We start from the raw sequence: 20,778 nt of genomic DNA, 5'->3' as shown, positions 1-20,778 counted from the left end.
TAAATGTTAAAGATGCCAAGCTGAGCTAAGATAAGATGTTACTCTTAATCAGTTCCGATAGCATCACCCTCGGTACAACCCAATAAGAAGTCAAAGATTAGAATACAAATATAGCTGCAAACAGAAATAGCATTGATGCTGCTGCTGTTGATGAGAAGCTGTAGCCGTAACCTGTATAAACGTATTTATCAAATAAGTTGATTACACTTTTAAATGGAAATACACAGTAGCAGCTGCATGTGCAGTTAGCAGTTGATCCTGTGTGTAGAATTGTGTGCTTCTATTTCTTAATTCTTGTGTGCTGTCTTTTTCGGCTGTTCTCTGGACGTTTTTACCTGTGTGGTAAGTTTACTATATAGTTAACGTTGTTTTTGAATTGTGGGTCTTTTTCTGGTTCCTTGCTAATTTCAATGTCTGTGGGTCAAATGAAAAAGATAATGGTGGAGAATGGTACAGGTGGCATCTTTTTTTATTTATTATTATTATTATTTTTATTTCCCTCATGGTATCCCTGTCACACATGATGTCTAGAAGGCTCCATGGAGATCTCACTTCAGATCTGCAGATATGTTTTCAAAAAGGAAAAGCAATGAGGGATTAGATATCTCTTATAGTATTGATTATTATTATCTAGATTTTCAGACATGATCAGCTGTCACATGGAGGAATCTGTCTAAATTTTCACCTTCTTGCCATGAAAATCAAACCAGAATGTGCATCATTCCCTGAAATTTTAAAGCTGCATCTTATCAAGCGATTGTGATCCTAAACTGTGAGTTCAGAAATCTGCAGTGATTGAATCTCTTTGAAGTTTTCCTTCATGTCTTTTCTTCCATTCCTTCACTGGGAGCTTTTTTAAAAGTAAAAAAAAAAAAATACTTCAACCATAATACTTTAAAAGTTTTTCTTTAAAAAAAAAATGTGTGTGTTTTGTCTTTATTGTAGGCTGGAAAGCTAAAAGATGGAGCTCGTTCTGTGACGCGGACCATCCAGAACAACTTCTTTGACAGTTCTAAGCAGGAAGCTATAGACATCTTGAGGCTGGGCTCCACACTGAACAGTGATTTGGCAGACAAAGCTCGGGCCTTGCTCACAACCTCCAGTCTTTATGGTAAATGTATAAAACAAGGCAAAATGGTGTAAAATTTGACAAAACATTTAATGATTTAGTTGATTACATGCTAAATAAATGAATGTTTTGGTCCATGTTGGTTATTACAGCTTGATACATAGTTTAAATATTTTCTTGAGTTTTGACATTTATCATTTAGACTCATGTTTGCCAGAAGCTACTTAACACAATAAAAAGGTTAACCTGCTCAGTGTCATTTAGGAAGAATATCTCCATGTGTCAGCGCTATATTCATTAGACAAATATTCTGTTTCTGTTCTGTGAGCGTTATCTATCATGGTAATGGTTAACCTGCACTTCTCTTCCTTCTTTCCCTTGCTTTCACAAACATAGTCACTGAGCCTGTCTTACAATCAGGTATAGTAACTGACAGACTGCAAACAGTGGTTAGATATCTTTTTCCTCCACAGTCATAAGGTTCTCCTGTCATTTGTGCTCGCTATTCATTAATCATTTATAACCAAGTGTTGGTAATGGTTTAATTCACTGTTTGTTTTCTATCATTAGATTCCAGCAACAATTATTAAATGAGATGGGACTTTTTGAATTTTATGCTAGAATTTAATAAACATTTTTATGGGAAAAATGCAAACAGTACCGAGCCATTACCAAAGTTTCTACTGTGAGTGTTCTCAGTATTTCAACAAGAGTTTGTGGTCACATTTTTTTTCCTCGAATGCCCCATACCTCATTGTTGTAGACTTTCTTTGTTGTATTTGGATATTATCCCACTGCTTTTGTTAGTTTTGATTATCTTTTCCCTTTTATGTTTTATTTTCTTCACACCCTTCATTCAGACATTCACATTCCTATGTTTTGCAATCTAATCCTATTCTTCTCCCCTGTGCAGCTTCCCCTAGAGTATTGCTTGGAATGTGCCAGAACTACCATAAATACACAATGCCCAAGCAAATCCGGGTGTGTGTTGGCACCTGGAATGTCAACGGGGGTAAACAGTTTCGCAGCATTGCTTTTCGCAACCAGACACTCAACGACTGGCTGTTAGATGCTCCAAAGAAGGCCGGGCATCCTGAGTTCCAGGGTACGTTACCTTTTATGTGTTGTATGCCATCCTTAGAAATGATGTTTTCCTAGACTGTTCTTATTTATCAGGTTGAAAAGGTGCATACTTTTTTTTCTTTGTTTTGTTTATTTAAATTCTGCTTATTCACTTGTAGATAAAGAAATGAACACATCTGTCATGTCTACAAATAATATCAAGACCAGAGGATGATTATCTGGTCTTAAATGAAACCTAGAAATGGGAAATCTTTACTTAGAACATAAGTGTGCCAACAGTTCTAAAGATAATTATTAACACCTTTCAATCGTTAATCAGTACACATTATTTTATTTAAAAAAAATTATTCTAGAGGAATCATTTACAAGGATGTTGGTTTTATGAAGACAATTATCAACTACTGGTTAAGATCCAAAATAGCTACTGGTTTTCATTATTCAAGACGAGAATTCTTACATTTTATTAAAAAAACATCCATACAATTAATAATGGAAAATTATCAGGAGTTGAAAATGTTTATAAGCAATGTTAAGATAACGCTTATTATTGGAATTACTTTACAACTGAGTCTTTGTCATCTGTTTAATGTACTGTCTATGTTTTGTTCTCTACAATTGATTTTTACAACAGTGTAATGCAAACCCATAATTAATTGTTTAAAACGGAATCAAACCCACGTGGTTAACAAAATATGTCTTTCATTAATTTACGTTTTCTAAACTCATTTGATTACACACTGAACATAATTGTGTCTTTTGTTTTTTTGCCCTTTATTTATCCAGACAGCAAAGCTAACCCCATAGATATCTTTGCCATTGGTTTTGAAGAAATGGTTGAACTGAATGCTGGAAACATCGTCAGTGCCAGGTATGTGATCAAGATTCTAGTGCAGGAAAACTGACTTTTAGAGTTCATCAAGTAAAATATTTCAAGTGTAGGACACCAGGTATTTTTCCTCCACATGAATTTATTGCATTGATTACAGTCAAACCAGTGCAAAATTTACATAAGTGTCCTTCATACTTTCACTAAAAGTAGCCATGGTTTTGGAGGCTCGGCCTAAGTCTGCTCTTTACATAACACTTTTATATCTCAGTAGCTGGATTGCTTAGGTCTGATCAGTAACCTCTAATAACTTCTAATAATTAAAACCATGTAATAATAATAGTGTGAAATTTGCTTTGTCTCTGTTGCTTCTTGTAATGTTTCTTCTGTTATTTTCTGTCCTTGTCTCAGCACAACTAACCAGAAACTTTGGGCAGCTGAGCTGCAGAAAAACATTTCAAGGGACCACAAGTATGTGCTGCTTGCTTCAGAGCAGCTGGTGGGAGTTTGTCTATTTGTTTTCATCCGTCCACAGCACGCACCCTTTATCAGGTATGAACCCTCCAGATCCTCATAAAAAATATATATATTATTATAACTTTGTGGCTTCATTTTTAGTTCTTTCCATTCTGTGTGTTTTAGGGATGTAGCCGTAGATACAGTAAAAACCGGCATGGGTGGGGCCACGGGCAATAAAGGAGGTGTGGCAATCCGTCTGCTGTTCCACACTACCAGCATCTGCTTTGTCTGCTCCCACTTTGCTGCTGGCCAATCACAAGTCAAGGAGAGGAACGACGACTATAATGAGATTACTCGCAGACTCAGCTTCCCGATGGTAATGACTGTGACAAATTAGCTTCAACACACCAGACACGGTTGCTGCTCGAGTTGCACGTTCAACAACATCCATCTTGTCCTCCAGGGTCGCCTGCTTTATTCGCATGATTATGTGTTCTGGTGCGGAGACTTTAACTATCGAATCAACTTGCCCAATGAGGAAGTAAAAGAGCTCATCAAACAGCAGAACTGGGACTCTTTGACTGCTGGGGACCAGTTGCTTGACCAGAAGAATGCTGGAATGGTATAACCTACAGTACACATGCATATTACTCAGCATTTATTGCTGTTCGTCACATTTCACTTCCTCACTAAAACAGAAAAATAAGAGCTTCCCTACGTTTAATAAAAAAAATAACCATAAAGATGGATACTTTAAGTCCTTATTCTGTACAGCTCAGAGACCTGTTGCAGTGCACCACCCCTCACCACCCAAATAAAGTCAGTTTCGGATGTTTCTTACAGCTTTTTTTTTTTTTTTTTTTTTTTTTTTTTTTTTTTGGCAGTCAATTGCCATGTTGGTACTTTGTCCCTTTTTAGTTCTTTTAAATCTAATACAACATTCTGATATATATTGACATATTTGAACAAATATAATACTAGAGAGAGAGAACTACATATTGTTTAGTTGTGGAAATCCATTGGCTGAAATAAGTAAAATAATTTCTTACAATGTCTTCCTCAGATCTTCCGAGGTTTTATTGAAGGAAATTTGGATTTTGCCCCCACCTACAAGTATGACCTCTTCTCAGAAGATTATGACACCAGCGAAAAGTGCCGCACGCCAGCCTGGACGGACCGCATTCTTTGGAAGAGAAGAAAGTGGAACTTTACCAAAACAGGTTAGATGTAGAGCACCTGCAGACAAATCACTCTGTAACAAAGAAATATCCTCTTTCCTTCTATCTAAGGCCCCTTGGAAGGGAAAGATAATATTGTATTGACAAAAATATCTATAATATTGGCAAAAATATGCTTAAAGGTTTTTGGTTTGTGCTGCTGTATGTTATGCATGTAGGCATAAAAACCTAATTTTATGGCTGCTTCTTACATGTTTGAGTTTGTATTTGTTTTACAGCTGAGGACATGACAGTTGTAGGAGCAGCTTCTACATCTACAGAGAATGAGGATGATCCAGAGCTCGTTTGGAGCCCTGGTACTTTGAAGTATTATGGCAGGGCTGAACTTAAGACCTCAGACCACAGGTAATGAACATGGAGTTGGTACCATCTGATCACATAGCTGTGGTGAAATCCCAGAAGTAGTTTGAAGCATTTTGTCAAATCATGTTTCACATTCATCATGCTCATCTCCCTTTACATACTCTGTCTCCCTCTAGGCCTGTGGTGGCAATAATGGATGTGGACATCCTGGAGGTTGACCCAGAAGCACGCCACCAGGTCTACAAAGATGTCATTGCCCTGCAGGGACCTCCAGATGGGACCATCCTGGTGTCACTCTGTTCTTCTGGGCCTGATGATTATTTCAGTGATGAGCTTATTGATGAGTTGCTGGATAAGTTTGCTAATTTTGGCGAGGTCATCCTCATCAGGTCATCATTACAGCCTAACACAGACATAGATGGACTTGTTTCACCTTCTCACAGTTAGTCATCATTAACAGTTTTTTTGTGTTTTGTTTTAATTTAGGTTTGTTGAGGAGAAGATGTGGGTGACCTTCTTGGAAGGTTACTCTGCTTTGGCTGCTCTCTCTCTCAGTGCATCCACTGTAAGTCATTGTTAAGTATTTAAATTGTTACCCACATTTAATCAATTCTGAAATACACTAACCAGATACTTTGTCAACTTTTGGGAGGGCTTCAACAGCCAAATTTTGATCTAACAAAAAGGGCTGATCTCCCTCTGAATTAAACTGAACCATGATTTGGTTGGTTTTAGCTTATTTTTAAAAGGTTTATATAATATTAGGATTTTTGGACCAATCAACTTGCTGCTGGAGTTAATGTCATAAAAGATATTATTACTGTTATTACAGTACCCTGTTCAGTCCTTTTTTCTTTATTCAGTCTTCACTTATTTGAATGGCAATATCCTTCCTACAAGCACACCCAAAAAGAGTTCTATTAAAATCAGTGTAATTTAGGTGGATCCAGGTGTCTCATGTAGTTTGGTGTGCTTGCATAAACCATAAAAAAAAATCCGGTTGGATTAAATATATGCAGTGTAGCATAAACACGAACCTTGGTTGGTGCCATGTTGTAGACCAAGTTGTCAAAACATGTTTAGTTATGCTATACGTATGTGCAGTTATGTTAGACTTATTTTTTGTTTATTTTATCTGGTTTACATTGTAGGTCCTTGACAAAGTGATTGACATCCGTCTGAAGAGTCCAGGCTGGATCAAGAGTCTCGAGGAGGAAATGAGTGTGGAGAGGATCTGTGGAAGCATTCCCACATCTGCCAGTTCCACCCTGCTTGCCGAGGATGCAGACATGGGTGACGACGATTACGATATGGAAGGTGAGCAGTTGCATCCAAGTAGTGAAGTGCTGATTATACTAAATGCCATTTTCATTTTGTGATTTTATTGTCATTATTAAAGGAATTTAGTTGAATCAGCCTTTTCCTAAAGAGAATTCTTGCGCTCTTTTATTCTGCACCAGGTGATGTAGATGAAGAGGTGGAAGAGATCCTTCCCCAGCACCTGCAGCCTGGAGCAGGCTCTGGCCCTGGATCCTCTCCTCTCCCTTCCCCCCGCAGTAGTCCCTGTCCCTCCCCCACCCATGGAGAACCTGCTGCTCCCAGCAGGCCAAGTCGCGCACAACCCTTCCGACCGTCACAAGGTAAATACAGAGCACAGACCAGCATGTCACCTGACAGCCGTTAGGTTTTCAGAATGCAGTTAAGTCACCTGCTCAGGTTGTAACATGTCTGCTGGATAATAAACAGTAATTATGTTGTGTTTGTAATATGTGGAAGCAGATTTAAGTCCGTCGTCACTGAGGAGAGAAATTCCAGGTAACGTCAAGCGTGGTAGTGTCATTTGTGTTTGTTAGGAAATGCTGTGTCTTAACTCTTTCCCTTTCCCATGTTTTGTAGTGCACTAATAAAATGTGTAGTGTAAGCTTTGCCTTTTCTTTTAGGATGTGTGAACATTTTCAGTGTTTGGGCACACATATTGATACCAGTTTGTTTTAGAAGAAAATTACATATTCATGTATTACAGTAGTTAATAAATATTAGAAATTTTACGGCGTTAAAAGGCATTTTTACAGAAGCATACATTTTAGGAATGGTATATGACAATATGTGTTCTCACAGACTGAGCAGTCACATTATTTCCTCAGAATAACAGAACTAAATCTATGCTGTTACTTGTTTTTTGTTTTTTTGTTTTTTTCCTTTCAGGGCCTCCTGTTGACTACCAGCCAGGTGCTCCCACAGGCCAAGGCCTAGAACCCAAACGCCCACCCCCTCCTCGCCCCAATGCTCCTCCAGCCAGACCTGCTCCACCTCAGCGCCCGCCACCGCCTTCAGGTAAATACCATCTTCCACCCCTCCTAGAGTACATTAGATTAAAGCCTACTTAACCTGACAGTAGTTGCGACCAGAGTGAGAATGGCAAAAGTTGGAAGTTTGTATACTTCATTTTTCATCAGCGTACCATATAAAATGTGTTTAGGCAGGTAGTAACATTTTTATCTTTATCCCACTGCTTCATCAAATCCATGAAGGAGGCATGAGCCCCCTGCCAGCTAGAAGAGACTCTGGAGGTAACGTGAATGCTGTGGGATGGTGTGCTTATATGTTTATCTGGCTAAGAAATCTGATTTAGTGGCTGCAGTTTTCCATTAGTGCTACGCTAAGAGAAGCACAACTAGCTATGATTCAGTAACCTGTTGTTAATGTAGGATCTGTGTATCAGATGAAATTCCAGTGGTTATTTCAGTTAAGTAAGTTTGCACAAGAAAATTATTTTTAAAAATGTCCCATTGTAAGTTGAAATAAATGGTTATACCATTTATTACTTTACAAATGAACATCTGTGGAGAAGGAATTTTAAGAAAATACTTTGGTTTGGCAGACCTTGTTGCACAAAATTTATGATAATTCACTTTAAACAAACAGCTTAGAAATCATGGAGATGCTGCAAAAAACTCAAAGTTTGACGTTTGGCATCACATGTGATGCAATGCGTAGGTGCGTTTTTAACTTTTGCCATGTATTAGCTGCTTTTAATAAAGGCTTTTTAATTTTTGACCTCAAGAGTACCTTGCTCACCTTTTTCTTTCTTTGCCACGTCATTACCCCTGTACCAAAGAGCGCCTTGAATTTGTATTTTTTTCACTCATCAACCAAAAAGAAGCACTCCTTTTTTCTGTTTCTTTCTATCACAGACTGCTAAGAGTTCTCTGGAGTATGTCAAATTTTTGACTTGACTTGGTAGTTTATATATGATTGTTTCCTACATCAACCTTTTAGTTACCAAAGAAATCCTTTTGCTGCTGATCTTTTATGTTATGTTTGGTTTTAGACAAAGAGCTAGAAGACGATAAATGCAGGTTTGTTTGGGAGTTGAAAGCTGGTGAACGAACACATCGAGTTCAAACACAATGCTACTTGTGTATAACAGAATTATTCCCAATAGTAAGCTATTTAGTGGATATATTTTTTTAAATATTCATTAGGACTGTATTTAACAAGTTCAATGGAAAATGATTTAATGTTTGCAGATGATTCTGTTATATTCTGTTACAATTTCATTTACGTTCAGTAAGATTCAGTAGCCAGTGGTCGATAGTTGATGATTTCATATGATTTAGTACAATCAATCTCCTGCATATCAGATTCCAACAACTTAAATATCAAAATATTTTATTCTGAGCTCAGACAAGCATTTGAATAAAAAACATGGTTCATTTCTTTTAAGGGTTTCTTACAAATGATTACTGCATTAGTCTCATTAAATATTTTCAGTTCAATCAATGCCACTGGATCACATTAATTTATTGTTACAATCCTGGTAATCATTTGCTATGACTCTCCTGTGTTATATTTAGGGGTTTTCTGAATGTTTTGTTGGGTACATTTGAATTTAATTGGAAGTTTTACTAGCTGAAGTGGCTTTGTTTTATGCTATACTTTGTGATTTAAAAAAAAAAAAGATGGAAAAAAAAAATACAACAAAACAAACAACGCAACTTTTTTCTCCTTTTTAAGACTGTGGCAAATGCCCCAGCCCACTGCTTGGCAGGAGAGGCAGTGAAGGTAACTGGCCAGTTGAGTTGTTTATTGCAACTTATTCCTGTGGTCTTACACCCAGTCATCAATGTTATTGATGTAGTTTTGACATTGATGGTTTCCCGTTGACAAATTCTGCTTCATTGTGGGCGATCTTAGTCTTGTTTGTGTGTGTGACAGTAGTGTAGTGAGATGTAATGTGGGGGTGGAGGGAATAGGTTCATTTAAAAATAATCGGTTAATTTATTGAAGAGGCAGAAGGGTAAGCAGTTGCTGTGAACCAGGGAGCAGTAGGCTAATGTGTCCAGCTCCGTTCCTGGAGGGTCCCAATCCCGCAGGTTTTCGATGTGTCCCTGTGCCAACACATCTGACTAAAAAGTGAGCCACTGCGCTGAGCTTCATAGGCTGTTGGATCTATTTAATTTGAGCCAGATAGCATAGAAACATTAAAAACCTGCAGGACAGCGGCCCTCTGGGACTAACTTTGGACACCCCTGGGCTGTATTTGCAGCCGACTGGTCTCAGATTAATTTCCTTTAATGAGGCCAGAATTTGTACTAGCTTTTGAAAATAAATACCTCAACTTGTTTAGGGTGGATAATATGCTAATCAGGGCTGCTTTTAAGCAGTATATTTAGGAGCCACTAAGGTAAGATCCTTTATTGATCCCACGGTGGGGAAATTTCACTGTTACAGCATTGGGGACAGATGTATTGTAATGAGCCTGTCTTACTACAAGTCATTACCTTATAACGCCCTCTCTTCTAGTTGGGTGATTATAGTCATTACCGGGAACATGATATGAGTTAAAGGAAAATCCTTTTATCTTTGAGTTGGTGCTTCCATCAACCCTAGCTACAATAATCCCTAGTGATTAGTTTGGAAAATCCTTGTAAGGCAGATAGATATTCATTCTCAGCATCTCAAGCTTTACTGCTTTGCTGCATTGTTGCCATCATAAGCTTTTCCCACTGCTTCCAGCATAGTGTTGTCATGGGAAACACCCGCATCTTATTACTAGTATGCCACTTTGAGTGTAACAGTAATGTGGTTTGGTTTCATTTGTGCTGCAAAGGATCAAAAAGCCCTGCTCTTCCTCGGCCAGATGCTCCTGCAGGTGAGTGTCACAAAGCACAACATAGCCACACTAGCATGAATGTGCTGTTGAAGACACAGGATTGTTTGATGGTTGTATAGGTTTGCATTTGGCCCATCATAGTCCATCTTTGTGTGGAGGTTTTTTGTACTTGTGATATGTTGGTGGGATGATGCCTCTTTGTCTGCTGTGATACTGTGTTATTTGCCACTACTGTGATACAAAATATGCCTGTCCTGGGGTGGTGGGTGTTTGGTTGTGCAGCGGTGGTGGTGGGGTGGGGTTGGGGGGGTAGGGGGGTGTTTAGCAGGGTTGACTTACGTTTGGTGACTGTACAGTGAACAATTGCACAGAAGCAGACATCTAAGTGGTGTGGGAAAATATTTGCAGGCTCTAAGTGGGGCTCAGCAGGGGACTAGTGGAAGAAAAGGAGTATACTTGCTGTGTAGTAAACAGTTGGCTCATTGAACAAGGCACCTTTTTTCCAGACCTCCTGCAGCTCAGGAATGATTGTGTTATCATGGATGATGAAGTCTGACTTAGGAAATGTGTTCTGTCACATGCTAAGGTGGATAATGTGAACTCAAATGTGATTTAGAATAACTTTTTGTATTGTTGTATTGTCATTAAAGCTCTTGTTGATGCCCTTATCTCTAAAAATGGGAAGGCACAGGCTTCATTATTTGCCTAAAAACTTCTCACTTTTCACAAAATCTCAGGTCGAGGCCAGACAGCAGCTGGAGCTCCCGGACCTGGAGGTGCTTCCAGACCAGTGAGTTATCAATCAAGTATTCACATCAAACTACTGATTTGTATGCAACATGTTTATTTCAATGTTATAATGTCTTTTCATTTTCCAGAACATTCCTACTCGAGCTGGAGTTATCAGTATGCCTCCTCAGTCTCGCCCACCACCTCCCTCTCACCCTGGAGCACCGAGGCCCATCCCAGAGGTTCATCCTGGGGCTCCTCGGCCTATCCCAGACACTCACCCTGGAGCTCCACGGCCTGTGGCCAGTGCCCAAGCCAAACCGCCTGACCTGCCTCTGGGTAAGGACATATGGATTTACTGAGAGCAAAATACTAGATTATGAAAGGGTGTTATTATCAAGGGTAGATGTAAAGCATTTTGTGGAAGTTTTTTCATTCATTTTTCTTATTTATTGGGTTTATTAAAAACTTGTAAAATTAATCTATAACAAAATAGCTCATTGTTGAAGTAAAATCAAAGAAAGTTTTTAGTTTTTTCTCTTTTCTTTTTAATTAAATTAAAAAAAGTGGTTATGCACATGTATTTACCCTACTTTATAGACACCTTTGAAGCAATTCAAAAATCAAGTCTCTTTGGATACATCTCTATGATCTAGTCACTGAGATTTATGCTCATTCTTTAAATCAAATCTCCTGATTCTAAATTTTCTCTAGCAGTGTGCGTGAGTGGTTGTCTCTGTGTTGGCCTGGATGGACTGGCAACCTGATCTGCTTCTCACCTAATAGCTACTGGGATAGGCTCCAGTTTTTAAATTGGATTTAAGGTCCGAGCTTTGACTACACAAATTTCAACACATTTAAATGTCTCCCTTAAACCACTTGAGTGTTGCTTTTGCAGCATGCTTAGAGTCATTGTCCCACTGTAAGGTGAAACTCTGCTCCAGTCTGAAATTTGACTAAAACGGGATTTCCTCAAGAATTCCCCAATATTTTGCACCATCCGTCATCATTATGAAAGCTTCGTAGTCCATGCCAATAAAAAACATTTCTGCACCATGACCATCATCACTATGTTTTAATGTTGGGAAAGTAGGAGTTTGGGGTGATAAGGCATTGGGTTTGGGCATTTTGATGACCAGAAAGTTCAGGTTTACTCTCGTCGAACCAGAAGATCGGCAATAAGTTTGGTGGTTCTCCTACATGCTTTTTGATAAAACTTTTTCTGTAAGAAATTGTGTAAAGCTAGTTTTCTTGAAAGCTTAGCTGATAGTAGTCTTTCACCAGACTACACTGCGGAAATTTCCAGCTTATCTCTCTTTCCAGTCAGCTTTTTTTTTTTTTTTTTTTTTTTTTTTTTTTTTTTAATAGCCATTTCTAGGTAGGTTTGTTTGGGGTTCCATATTATTTCATTTCCTGTAAATAGATGTAATGGTGCTCCATGGCATTATCAAGATTTCTAGATCCATCTTTTATATCCACTTAATTACTTAACTTACCTACTTTATTAACAGGATGCACGCATGAATCAACAAAGGCATCACTTTATGCAATAAGCAAACAAAAGACATATGAATATCCAATTACTATATAAAACACACTCTCCAAACAAAAGAAACAACTCAAATCATCCTGTGACAAGAGCAAATACACACAAGGGCAGTTAGCAAAAGATAACGGAAACAAATGATAAAGTTCTGTGATTCTACTGTATACAAGCTACCAAGACAGCAAAAACCAGTCCTCAGTGGCAACTGAGCAGAGCTGTAATCAGACTCAGTTCCTTAACCACATGACAAAATGTGCCCCAATCTGTCACAGCTGCCCAGAAAAAGGTGGTCAGGTGCTTATGTAGCAAGGAGTCATCATGACTGGCCAATTGTAGAGGAGACAGAGCTGCAGGTGACCAATCCTGGAGAAGGTAGGTGGAGCCTTTGGCACAGGATCAACAGCCAACCACCTGCAAGCACTGGCACAGTCCATTTGCATAAAGGCCCAACAGGCTCACAGGCCTAGGGCTGTAACATTTGGCTACACAGTGGGGTGGTGGTTAGCACTGCTGCCTCACCATAATAAAGGTTTTTAATATATATATTGTATATATGTAAACCTGACCCTGATTTGTGAGATTTGAGATTGCACACAGATGGACCTTGTTTGACTAATTATGTGACTTCTGAGGGTAACTGGCAGCAGCAGAAAGCATTTAGGTACTTCACATTAAAGGGGTTGAATGCTTGTGTATGCACCAGTTTTAATTTAGTTAAGTTTTAGATTTTTTTCTTTCATTTCAATAATTAATATTTTATTATTTTTATTTTTACATAGAATGCCCCCCCAAAAAATATATATTCAAATTATAAGTGGTAATGCAAAATAAATATAGAAGCTGCATGGGTGAAGTCCATTGTAAGCCACTCACTATCTAAGGCAGGTACACGTTTACTGAAAGAGTACTCTTTTGGTAAATAATATATTTATCTAGCCACTAAAGTGGATAGCTAAATAAATCCGCTTTCCATTGATGGTCAGTCAGAACAAACTAAGCTCATTTGGAGGTGGACTCTTCCAGAGACAGGTGCTTCTTTCTGGCATACAGGTGAAACTCAAATTATAATATTGTGCAGAACATAATTTCAGTAATTCAACTTCAAGAAGGTAAACTAATATATAATATAGAAGACTCTTTACATGCAAGGTGATGTATTTCAAGCATTTATTCATTATAATTTTGATGATTATGCCTTACAGCTTATGAAAACCCCAAAATCAAAATCTTAGAAAATTAAATAACATGAAATCAATAAAAAATAAAATGGATATTGAATACAGAAATGTTGACCATCTGAAGAGTACAGTCGTGCATATTAACTCAGAACTTGATTTGAGCCCCTTTTGCATGAAATACTGTCTCAATGCGGCATGGCATGGATGTTATCAGCCTGTGGCATTGCTGGGGTGTAATAGAAGACCAGGATGCTTCAATATCAGCCTTCAACTCTTCTGCATTGCTCGGTCTCGTGTGTCTCATCTTTCTCTTGGCAGTGCCCCATAGTGTGCTGGCCAATCAAGCACAGTAATCCAGTGGTCTTTGAACCAGGTTTTGGTTCTTTTGGCAGTGTGGGCAGGTGCCAAGTCCTGCTGGAAAATAAAATCTCCAAAAGGTTTTTCTGCTGAAGGAAGCATGAAGTGCTCTAAAATCTACTGGTAGACGGCTCCATTGACTCTGGATTTAATAAAGCCCAGTGGACCAACACCAGATGACATGGCTCTCCAAATCAACACAGACTGTGGAAACTTAACTCTGCACTTTAAGTGTCTTGGATTGTTGCCTCTTCATTCTTCCTCCAGACTCTGGGAACTTGATTTCCAAATGAGATGCAAAATTTGCTCTCATCAGAAAAGAGCACTTTGGACCACTGATACTCACTTCGGTCCTACAAGGGCCGCAATCCAGCAGGTTTTCCATGTATCCCTGCACCAACACACCTGAGTCAAATTAATGAGTCATTGTGTAGAACCTGATTGGCTGTTAGAGCCACCTAATTTGACTCAGGTGTGTTGGTGCAGGGATACATGGAAAACCTGCTGGATTGCGGCCCTCATAGGACCGAAGTGAGTATCAGTGCTTTGGACCACTGCTCAACAGACCAGTTCATTTTTTTCTTTAGCTCTGGTAAGACGCATCTGAGGTTGTTTTGTTCAGGAGCAGCTTGACTAGAGGAATGCGACCTTTGAAGACCACGTCCAGGATCTGTCTGTGTGGTGGCTCCTGAAACCCTAACTCCTGCCTCAGTTGACTCCTTGCCTTTTCCTGACGATCCCCTCCAGGCTGCAGTCTGCTGGTTGTGCACCTTTTTCTTCCGCACTTTTCCCTCCTACTCAGCTTTTTATTGATGTGCTTTGACGCAGCATTTTGAGAGCATCCAGCTTCTTTTGCAATTACCTTTAGAGGTTTTCCTTCCTTGTGGGGGGTGTCAATGATGGTTTTCTGCACAACTGTCAGGTCAGCAACCTTCCCCATGATTGTGAGTTCTACTGAAATAGCGATCATTTAAATGCTCAGGATTCCTTTGCAGGTGTTTTGGATTAATTAGCTGATTAGAGTGTGGCTACAGCACTGAACCTTTTCACACTATTCTAATTTTGTGAGATTAATATGTTTGGGTTTTCATAAGCTGTAAGCCATAATCATCTGAATTATAACAAATAAAATATGAAAATATCTGCATTTAATAAGTCTATATAATATATTGGTTTACCTTTTGTAGTTAAATTCCTGAAATTAATTAAGTGTTGTGCAATATTCTAATTTTTTGAGTTTCACCTGTAGACTAAACAAAAGTCAAGTAGACCATAGACAGATGCCTTAGTAGAGACCTGGAAAAGTAGGCAGGTTTAAGCCTTAACTGTGTCTTTTTTTTTTTTTTTTACCACTCAGGTCCTCCACCATCTGGACCCCCTCCTGCAGTCCCCTCTGCATCAAAGCCCCAGGCTCAGTCACCCATGCAGCCACCCATGCAACCTCAGCCAGCTCCCTCTTCTGCTCAGTCTCAGCTCCCACCACCAATGCAGCCCACTCTTCCAGCTCCTCTGCAGCCACAGCAAGCCGCTGCTCCTAAAGCAGCGACACCACCTACTGCAGCTGCTTCTAGCACTACCCCTGCTGGGTCCCAGCAGGGTCTAGCCTCTCCTAAACCACCTCCTCGTTCCCGCTCCTCTCATGCTCTGCCACCTGACGCTGCCAAGTCCGAGACAGCCCCAGCTGCACAGGTTGGTGTCAACTTTATTTCATTAAAATAGTTGGAACTGTAGTAACTGAACAATGAATACTAACATAAGTACAGTTAAGATTTTTTTCCCAGTTTGCATGTCATTAAGTTTGTAATTTGTAGATTTATACTTTATTCTGCTCATTAAAAAATCTTGAAAGGTGTTGCGGATAGATTGCGATAATAGGGGGGAAAAAAACTTCTTTTCTGCTTCTTTAACTCACATAAGATGAGCTCAGTTGCTCTGTCAGTTGTCTGTTTCATTCTTCCTGCTTTTGTCTCTGATGCATTTGTCTCTTTCTCACAAGCTGGAGAAGCCATCAGGGTGAAAGGTACTTGATATTAAACCACCTTTTTGTGTCATCCTCCATAGCACAACAATCCTCTGCTCTGATTTTATTACCTCTCATACATTATGTTCAGTAACACCCCGTCCTCTTCTCTTATGTTGCAATTGATTTTAATTAGTTTTTACATTAAATGTTTTTAATCTTGATGTTTTTATTCCTTAGCACTGTAAATCTTGTCTCATAAAATGGAGCCATATGTGTTTTGGCTTCCGTTTGTCAGTCAACATATCAAACCATAAATTACCTGAACAGAAATGAGATTGGTGTTGCCATTTACCCTCGCTTGCCCCTTCATATGGTCTCACTCTGTTACTCTGTTTAGAGTGAGTGCGTATGCAATGAGCACATAACTTCTGACATTTGAATTTGTTCAAGTCCATTTATTTGTGTTTAATATAGTGGTTGAATGTTGACTGTATCTATAGTCAGTGTGGTGAACTAAATGTCTGATTAAAGGTACCCCCATGAAGGACATGTAAGCCATAAAAAAAAAAAGGAAATAATCAGCTAAACCGGTAAACAGGCTTGGCCCGCATGTCAGTTCTCCAGTGTGATGAAATATATATATATATATATATACATCTAAAAAAAATTTAAAGAAAAAGGGTATCTTTAACGTTTTCAAAACATATTGTGCATTAGCTTAAAAGGTTGTTACTTAAGCACAACAGTGATGTAAGCCCATGGTTTCCATTTTCTAACATTTGCTTTCACACCTGAATGTCATTTTCTTTGTTTTGGTCCTCCTCAGACAAACGGACTGAATGGATTCCCAAGAGAAGCACAATGGAAGCCTGACCCCTTTGACACACTAACATCTGACTTCCTCTCCTCATCCTCCTGGCACACCACGCAATCACTGAGCAGAGGTTCTTCTCTGCATACTCCACCCTCCATTCCTCTGTCTGTGAATTCCTCTGCCACTCTCCCATTATCCTTCTCCCATCAGCCCTTTACTTTATCAGACCTCCAGACTCTGGATTCATCCTCCTCTTCCTCACTCTCCACCCCTTCACCATTCGCCTCGTCCCTGCTTCCACCTCCTCCTCCGGTTCCATCTCGCAGTCGCTCTCAGGAGATGCTGCGTGCCTCTCCCGGCCCCTTCCAGGCTGACCCCCTCCCTGCCCGCCCCAGCAGCACCAATCCCTTCACCGGACCTCTGGCACAGCAGCAGCATCAGCAACGGCGCTCACTCACCCCAGACTTCAGCTTCCAGCATCAAACCCCAGCAGCAAACCTTCAGAGAACCATGTCTGCGCTCACTCAGCCACTTGTCCCAACCCCTGTACCAACTGCAGCCCCTGCAGTCTCACCCACATCCCAGTTAAATCAGACCATGTCCTTGTTTGAACCACCATCCAGTAATAATCCTACCATAACTCCAATGGTGACCCCCACAGCTGCACACACCTCTCAGCTCAGTAATACCTTGCCCCTGTTTGGACAACTATCCAACCATAATTCTGCACATGCTCCTCTGCTGCCTCTTGTTCCTAACCCATCTCCTGCTCCCATTTTGCCCCTGGCTCCACCCACAGCCACACCCCATCACCAGCCGCCTCCTTTGGGAGGAAAACAAGCGAGGCAGTGGGTCACTTTCGATGATGATTTGAATATTCCACCCACAACCAAAACACCACAAAACCTTGTCTTCCCGTCTACTTCCGTAGTGTCCCAAATTCAAACTCAGCCTTCCCACTCTGTGTTTGACTCAGAGCCAGAGTGGTTATCCTCTTCACAAGCAGTATTCCCAAATATACCACCTCCTATCCCAACAAGAACTGCAACCAGTAATCCAAAGCTCCCGGAGGCATCTAGTAACAACGGCTTCTTCCCCAGGAAGTCAACAGAAAGATAATATCACCCTTTTATGCAAAGGGCATATCCAGATATGTATAGATCTATCTTAAATGTGTATATGTGTCTGTGTGTATGTACAAAAGAGACTATATATAAAAAGAACAGATCTATTCCCTTAAGAATCACAGGAAAGGATTTACATGTCAAGCAGCAACATGAGAAGCTTATGAGCCCAACAGTGTGTTCTAACTTTACAACAGGAAGGTTTGCTTCTTACCTGATGTTAACACTTGTTTTAATCTTAGTCACTCTGTTTATTTTTATTTATGGCAGCAAATATGTGCCTGTGTCTAGATAATGATGTTCTATAAAATATATCTAAATGCACAATTAATATGTTTAACCATGTGTGTAATATCGAAACTTCTGTGTGGCTGCACTACACACTGCATTTGCTTGTAAAGTCTCATTTAAATCTGAAGCTTCGCAGGTGCTTCATTCAGTGACACACTGCGATTCATATCCATCATTTTGCTGATCTGATAGTGAGTGGAAATCAAAGTAGAGGATTTTCCTGATATTCCTTACTTTAACATAATTCAGAGAATATACTCTGCATATTTTACATATACCCCAAATATGCTGCGTTCTGCAGTAGTCCGGTTTTACTTTTCTGTGCTTGTTTCTAGGTGCAAATGTAAAAGTTGCATCACATGCTTTCTTCATGAATGTAATTTAATTTGCACTGGGTTTTGCTTCCACGTTTACACCATGGTGTAAAGTCAGTCAGTTTAACTGAACACCGCTGCAGGACTGATGCTCTGTAATATCATCTCATTGCCCTGATAGTATGACATTTTGTTTTTCCTCTTTGGTCATTCTTTGTGGGCTGATACATTCAGCTAAAGATATGTTGTAGCTCTATATGAAAAGGCATACATAGAGATTTATGTATAAATGTATGTTCTCATTATAAAAAGTTGGTGTTGGATGTGTGAGTGTGTTTATGATGGCCATTCCAGTGGTTAGCAAAAAAAAGGCAAAAAACACATGATATGCACTGAGATGCTGGATGAGACTCCTGCTTCTGGTCTTTTTATGGCAGAATGACATAAACAGAGAAGCTGCAGGTTGAACAGATGAGTGTTTTTTCACTTTTTCCCCCTCTGTAGGGTTTGGCTGCTTCTTAATTTCTCCTAAACATCTACTCGCACTATTTTAAAATTATAGTATGTGATGATCATGTGTATTCTTCTGCTGAAAGTACAGTTATAATATGATTGGGATCTGTGGCAGCAAGTTCAAGTTCATGCATAAGAGAGAACCTTTTTTTTTTTTTTTTAACTTTGGATCAGTGAAAAGGTCATGCTTTTCAATTCTAGCAACAGTTTCTCAAAATAACGTTATTGTTACTGTGGTGAGAAGTGATGTGCTGTGTTTGCGGTGCATATCGTCTGTTGTGTTTTTGTTTGGATCTGAGTGCGTGTACAGACTTTAGAGTGGGATATTTCATACCTACGGAAGTGGTCTCTTTTAAGTATAAGCAGTAATTTCCATACAGACTTTTAAGCTCACGGCCTCTGTATTCACTCACACATCATGGCTGTAAATGCATTTTAGCTTCAGCACTGACAGAGTATCCCCATCTTTACTGAACACATAGACTTAACTAAATAGTTTGTTTAGGCCATGAATGCATCACCGGGTAACATTTCAACTTAACTGTTCTTTGACACAGTCGCCGACATTCCAGACAGTGGTGTGATTTTTTTTGTTTGTTTAGTCTTGGGTGTCAAACTTCTGTGTTTACAGATCCACCGATGTTATCTAACCCTAGCTGTTTCTTCCAGTAGAAAGGGTGCTTGTTGCTGAGGCTCACTGATGTCTTCATTATTTTTGAGGTGTGTGTGCTGTTGTCAGAGGTGATTTTCAAGTAACTTGTCCTGTGCTACCAGCGTCACTAATACAGATGACGACAGCAATAGATGTGCAAATGGCTCAGTGAGAATACCATCCAACACAGCACACACCAACTGTTGTGGACTAAACACATGTTATTTCTCCCCAGCCTATTTATGTAGTAGACGGAAATGTATGAAAAGCATTTTGATTGATCATGGAAGTTAAAATATCCAATTTACAGTAAGAAATGCTTCAGTGTTCATTACACATGTAAAATAAGCAAAAATATTCATTCACTGCCATGAAAGTAGTAGCTATCTATTTAAGCAAGTGTATCAAGCTGCATTTGCTTATGTTATCCAAAAGTGCAGTAGATACTGTATCAACAGTTGCTCCTTTTGTGAGGTCAGTGTCCCTTTTTATGGCTGTAATCCACAGTAAATAAGAGTTTGTGACGTGAAACATTTTCTGTATGTATTAAAGTGAATACATGAAGCTGTAATTCATATTAATATCCAATGTTCCATATTTTGCGTGCACAGCAGTTGGCACATTAATGTATGAAGCAGTTGTGTTGTATGTATGCAAAAATAAATGTACATTAACATGAGTGTTTGTCATTTTTGACTGTGAGCTGTAACTTGATTGCAAAACAAAAAGATATCTGACACTCCCAACTCCTAAACCTCAAATAAACCAACTACAATTAGTCTTAAACCTTTGCACTTGGTATATACTAAAGTCATCTGGCATCGGTAGCTTATTTTTTCAAGTTATAGCAGTATACATTAAACATATAAGATGTAAGTATATTATAATCATACCAGGTATTTCTTGAGATAATCATGGACTGAATGTCAACTTTGTGTAACTTTTCTTTTTTTTTTCTAACCACATGGATGGATTATAAAATGAACTACTTGTGACACGTATTTAAACTCAGACGAACTGATACATAAATCAACCACAACTGATGCGGAGATGCTCCCCCCCCCCACCTTTATGTCTCTACTTGTGTATTTTGCAGTTTTGCATTATTATTGAGTTCTCTTTTTGTCTCTTTTCTTTGTATGGTTGATTTAACTATTAATTATTTCTAATAATATGTAAAAAGTCTTACTTCTACATTTTAAT

The 20,778-nt window shown here is 39.2% G+C and overlaps 1 protein-coding gene across 7 annotated transcripts in view; it reads left to right on the top strand.

Annotated features, from left to right (window-relative positions):
* synj1 (synaptojanin 1) overlaps positions 1-20,254 on the top strand; it is a 29,780-nt gene extending 9,526 nt beyond the window's left edge. For 2 of the 7 annotated variants that reach the window (XM_042007726.1, XM_042007727.1), the window contains 21 exons: positions 946-1,111; positions 1,466-1,489; positions 1,983-2,174; positions 2,936-3,020; positions 3,390-3,530; positions 3,621-3,813; positions 3,901-4,059; positions 4,501-4,657; positions 4,894-5,020; positions 5,155-5,367; positions 5,465-5,543; positions 6,130-6,295; positions 6,439-6,618; positions 7,184-7,312; positions 7,510-7,548; positions 8,996-9,043; positions 10,092-10,133; positions 10,832-10,884; positions 10,973-11,162; positions 15,262-15,593; positions 16,694-20,254. In XM_042007726.1, the coding sequence (XP_041863660.1) occupies positions 946-1,111; positions 1,466-1,489; positions 1,983-2,174; positions 2,936-3,020; positions 3,390-3,530; positions 3,621-3,813; positions 3,901-4,059; positions 4,501-4,657; positions 4,894-5,020; positions 5,155-5,367; positions 5,465-5,543; positions 6,130-6,295; positions 6,439-6,618; positions 7,184-7,312; positions 7,510-7,548; positions 8,996-9,043; positions 10,092-10,133; positions 10,832-10,884; positions 10,973-11,162; positions 15,262-15,593; positions 16,694-17,800 (3,822 nt within the window). In that variant the 3' untranslated portion in view covers positions 17,801-20,254. The remainder of the gene's footprint in view (positions 1-945; positions 1,112-1,465; positions 1,490-1,982; positions 2,175-2,935; positions 3,021-3,389; positions 3,531-3,620; positions 3,814-3,900; positions 4,060-4,500; positions 4,658-4,893; positions 5,021-5,154; positions 5,368-5,464; positions 5,544-6,129; positions 6,296-6,438; positions 6,619-7,183; positions 7,313-7,509; positions 7,549-8,995; positions 9,044-10,091; positions 10,134-10,831; positions 10,885-10,972; positions 11,163-15,261; positions 15,594-16,693) is intronic. The other 5 variants (XM_042007728.1, XM_042007729.1, XM_042007732.1 and 2 more) reach the window with 5 other exon arrangements.
* Positions 20,255-20,778: the final 524 nt, after the last annotated feature.

The sequence above is a fragment of the Melanotaenia boesemani genome, chromosome 15 (assembly GCF_017639745.1).
Source record: "Melanotaenia boesemani isolate fMelBoe1 chromosome 15, fMelBoe1.pri, whole genome shotgun sequence".
Classification (NCBI taxonomy): domain Eukaryota; kingdom Metazoa; phylum Chordata; class Actinopteri; order Atheriniformes; family Melanotaeniidae; genus Melanotaenia; species Melanotaenia boesemani.
The sequence above is the reverse complement of the archived record's forward strand: the minus strand, read 5'-3'. Positions and strand labels throughout refer to the sequence as shown.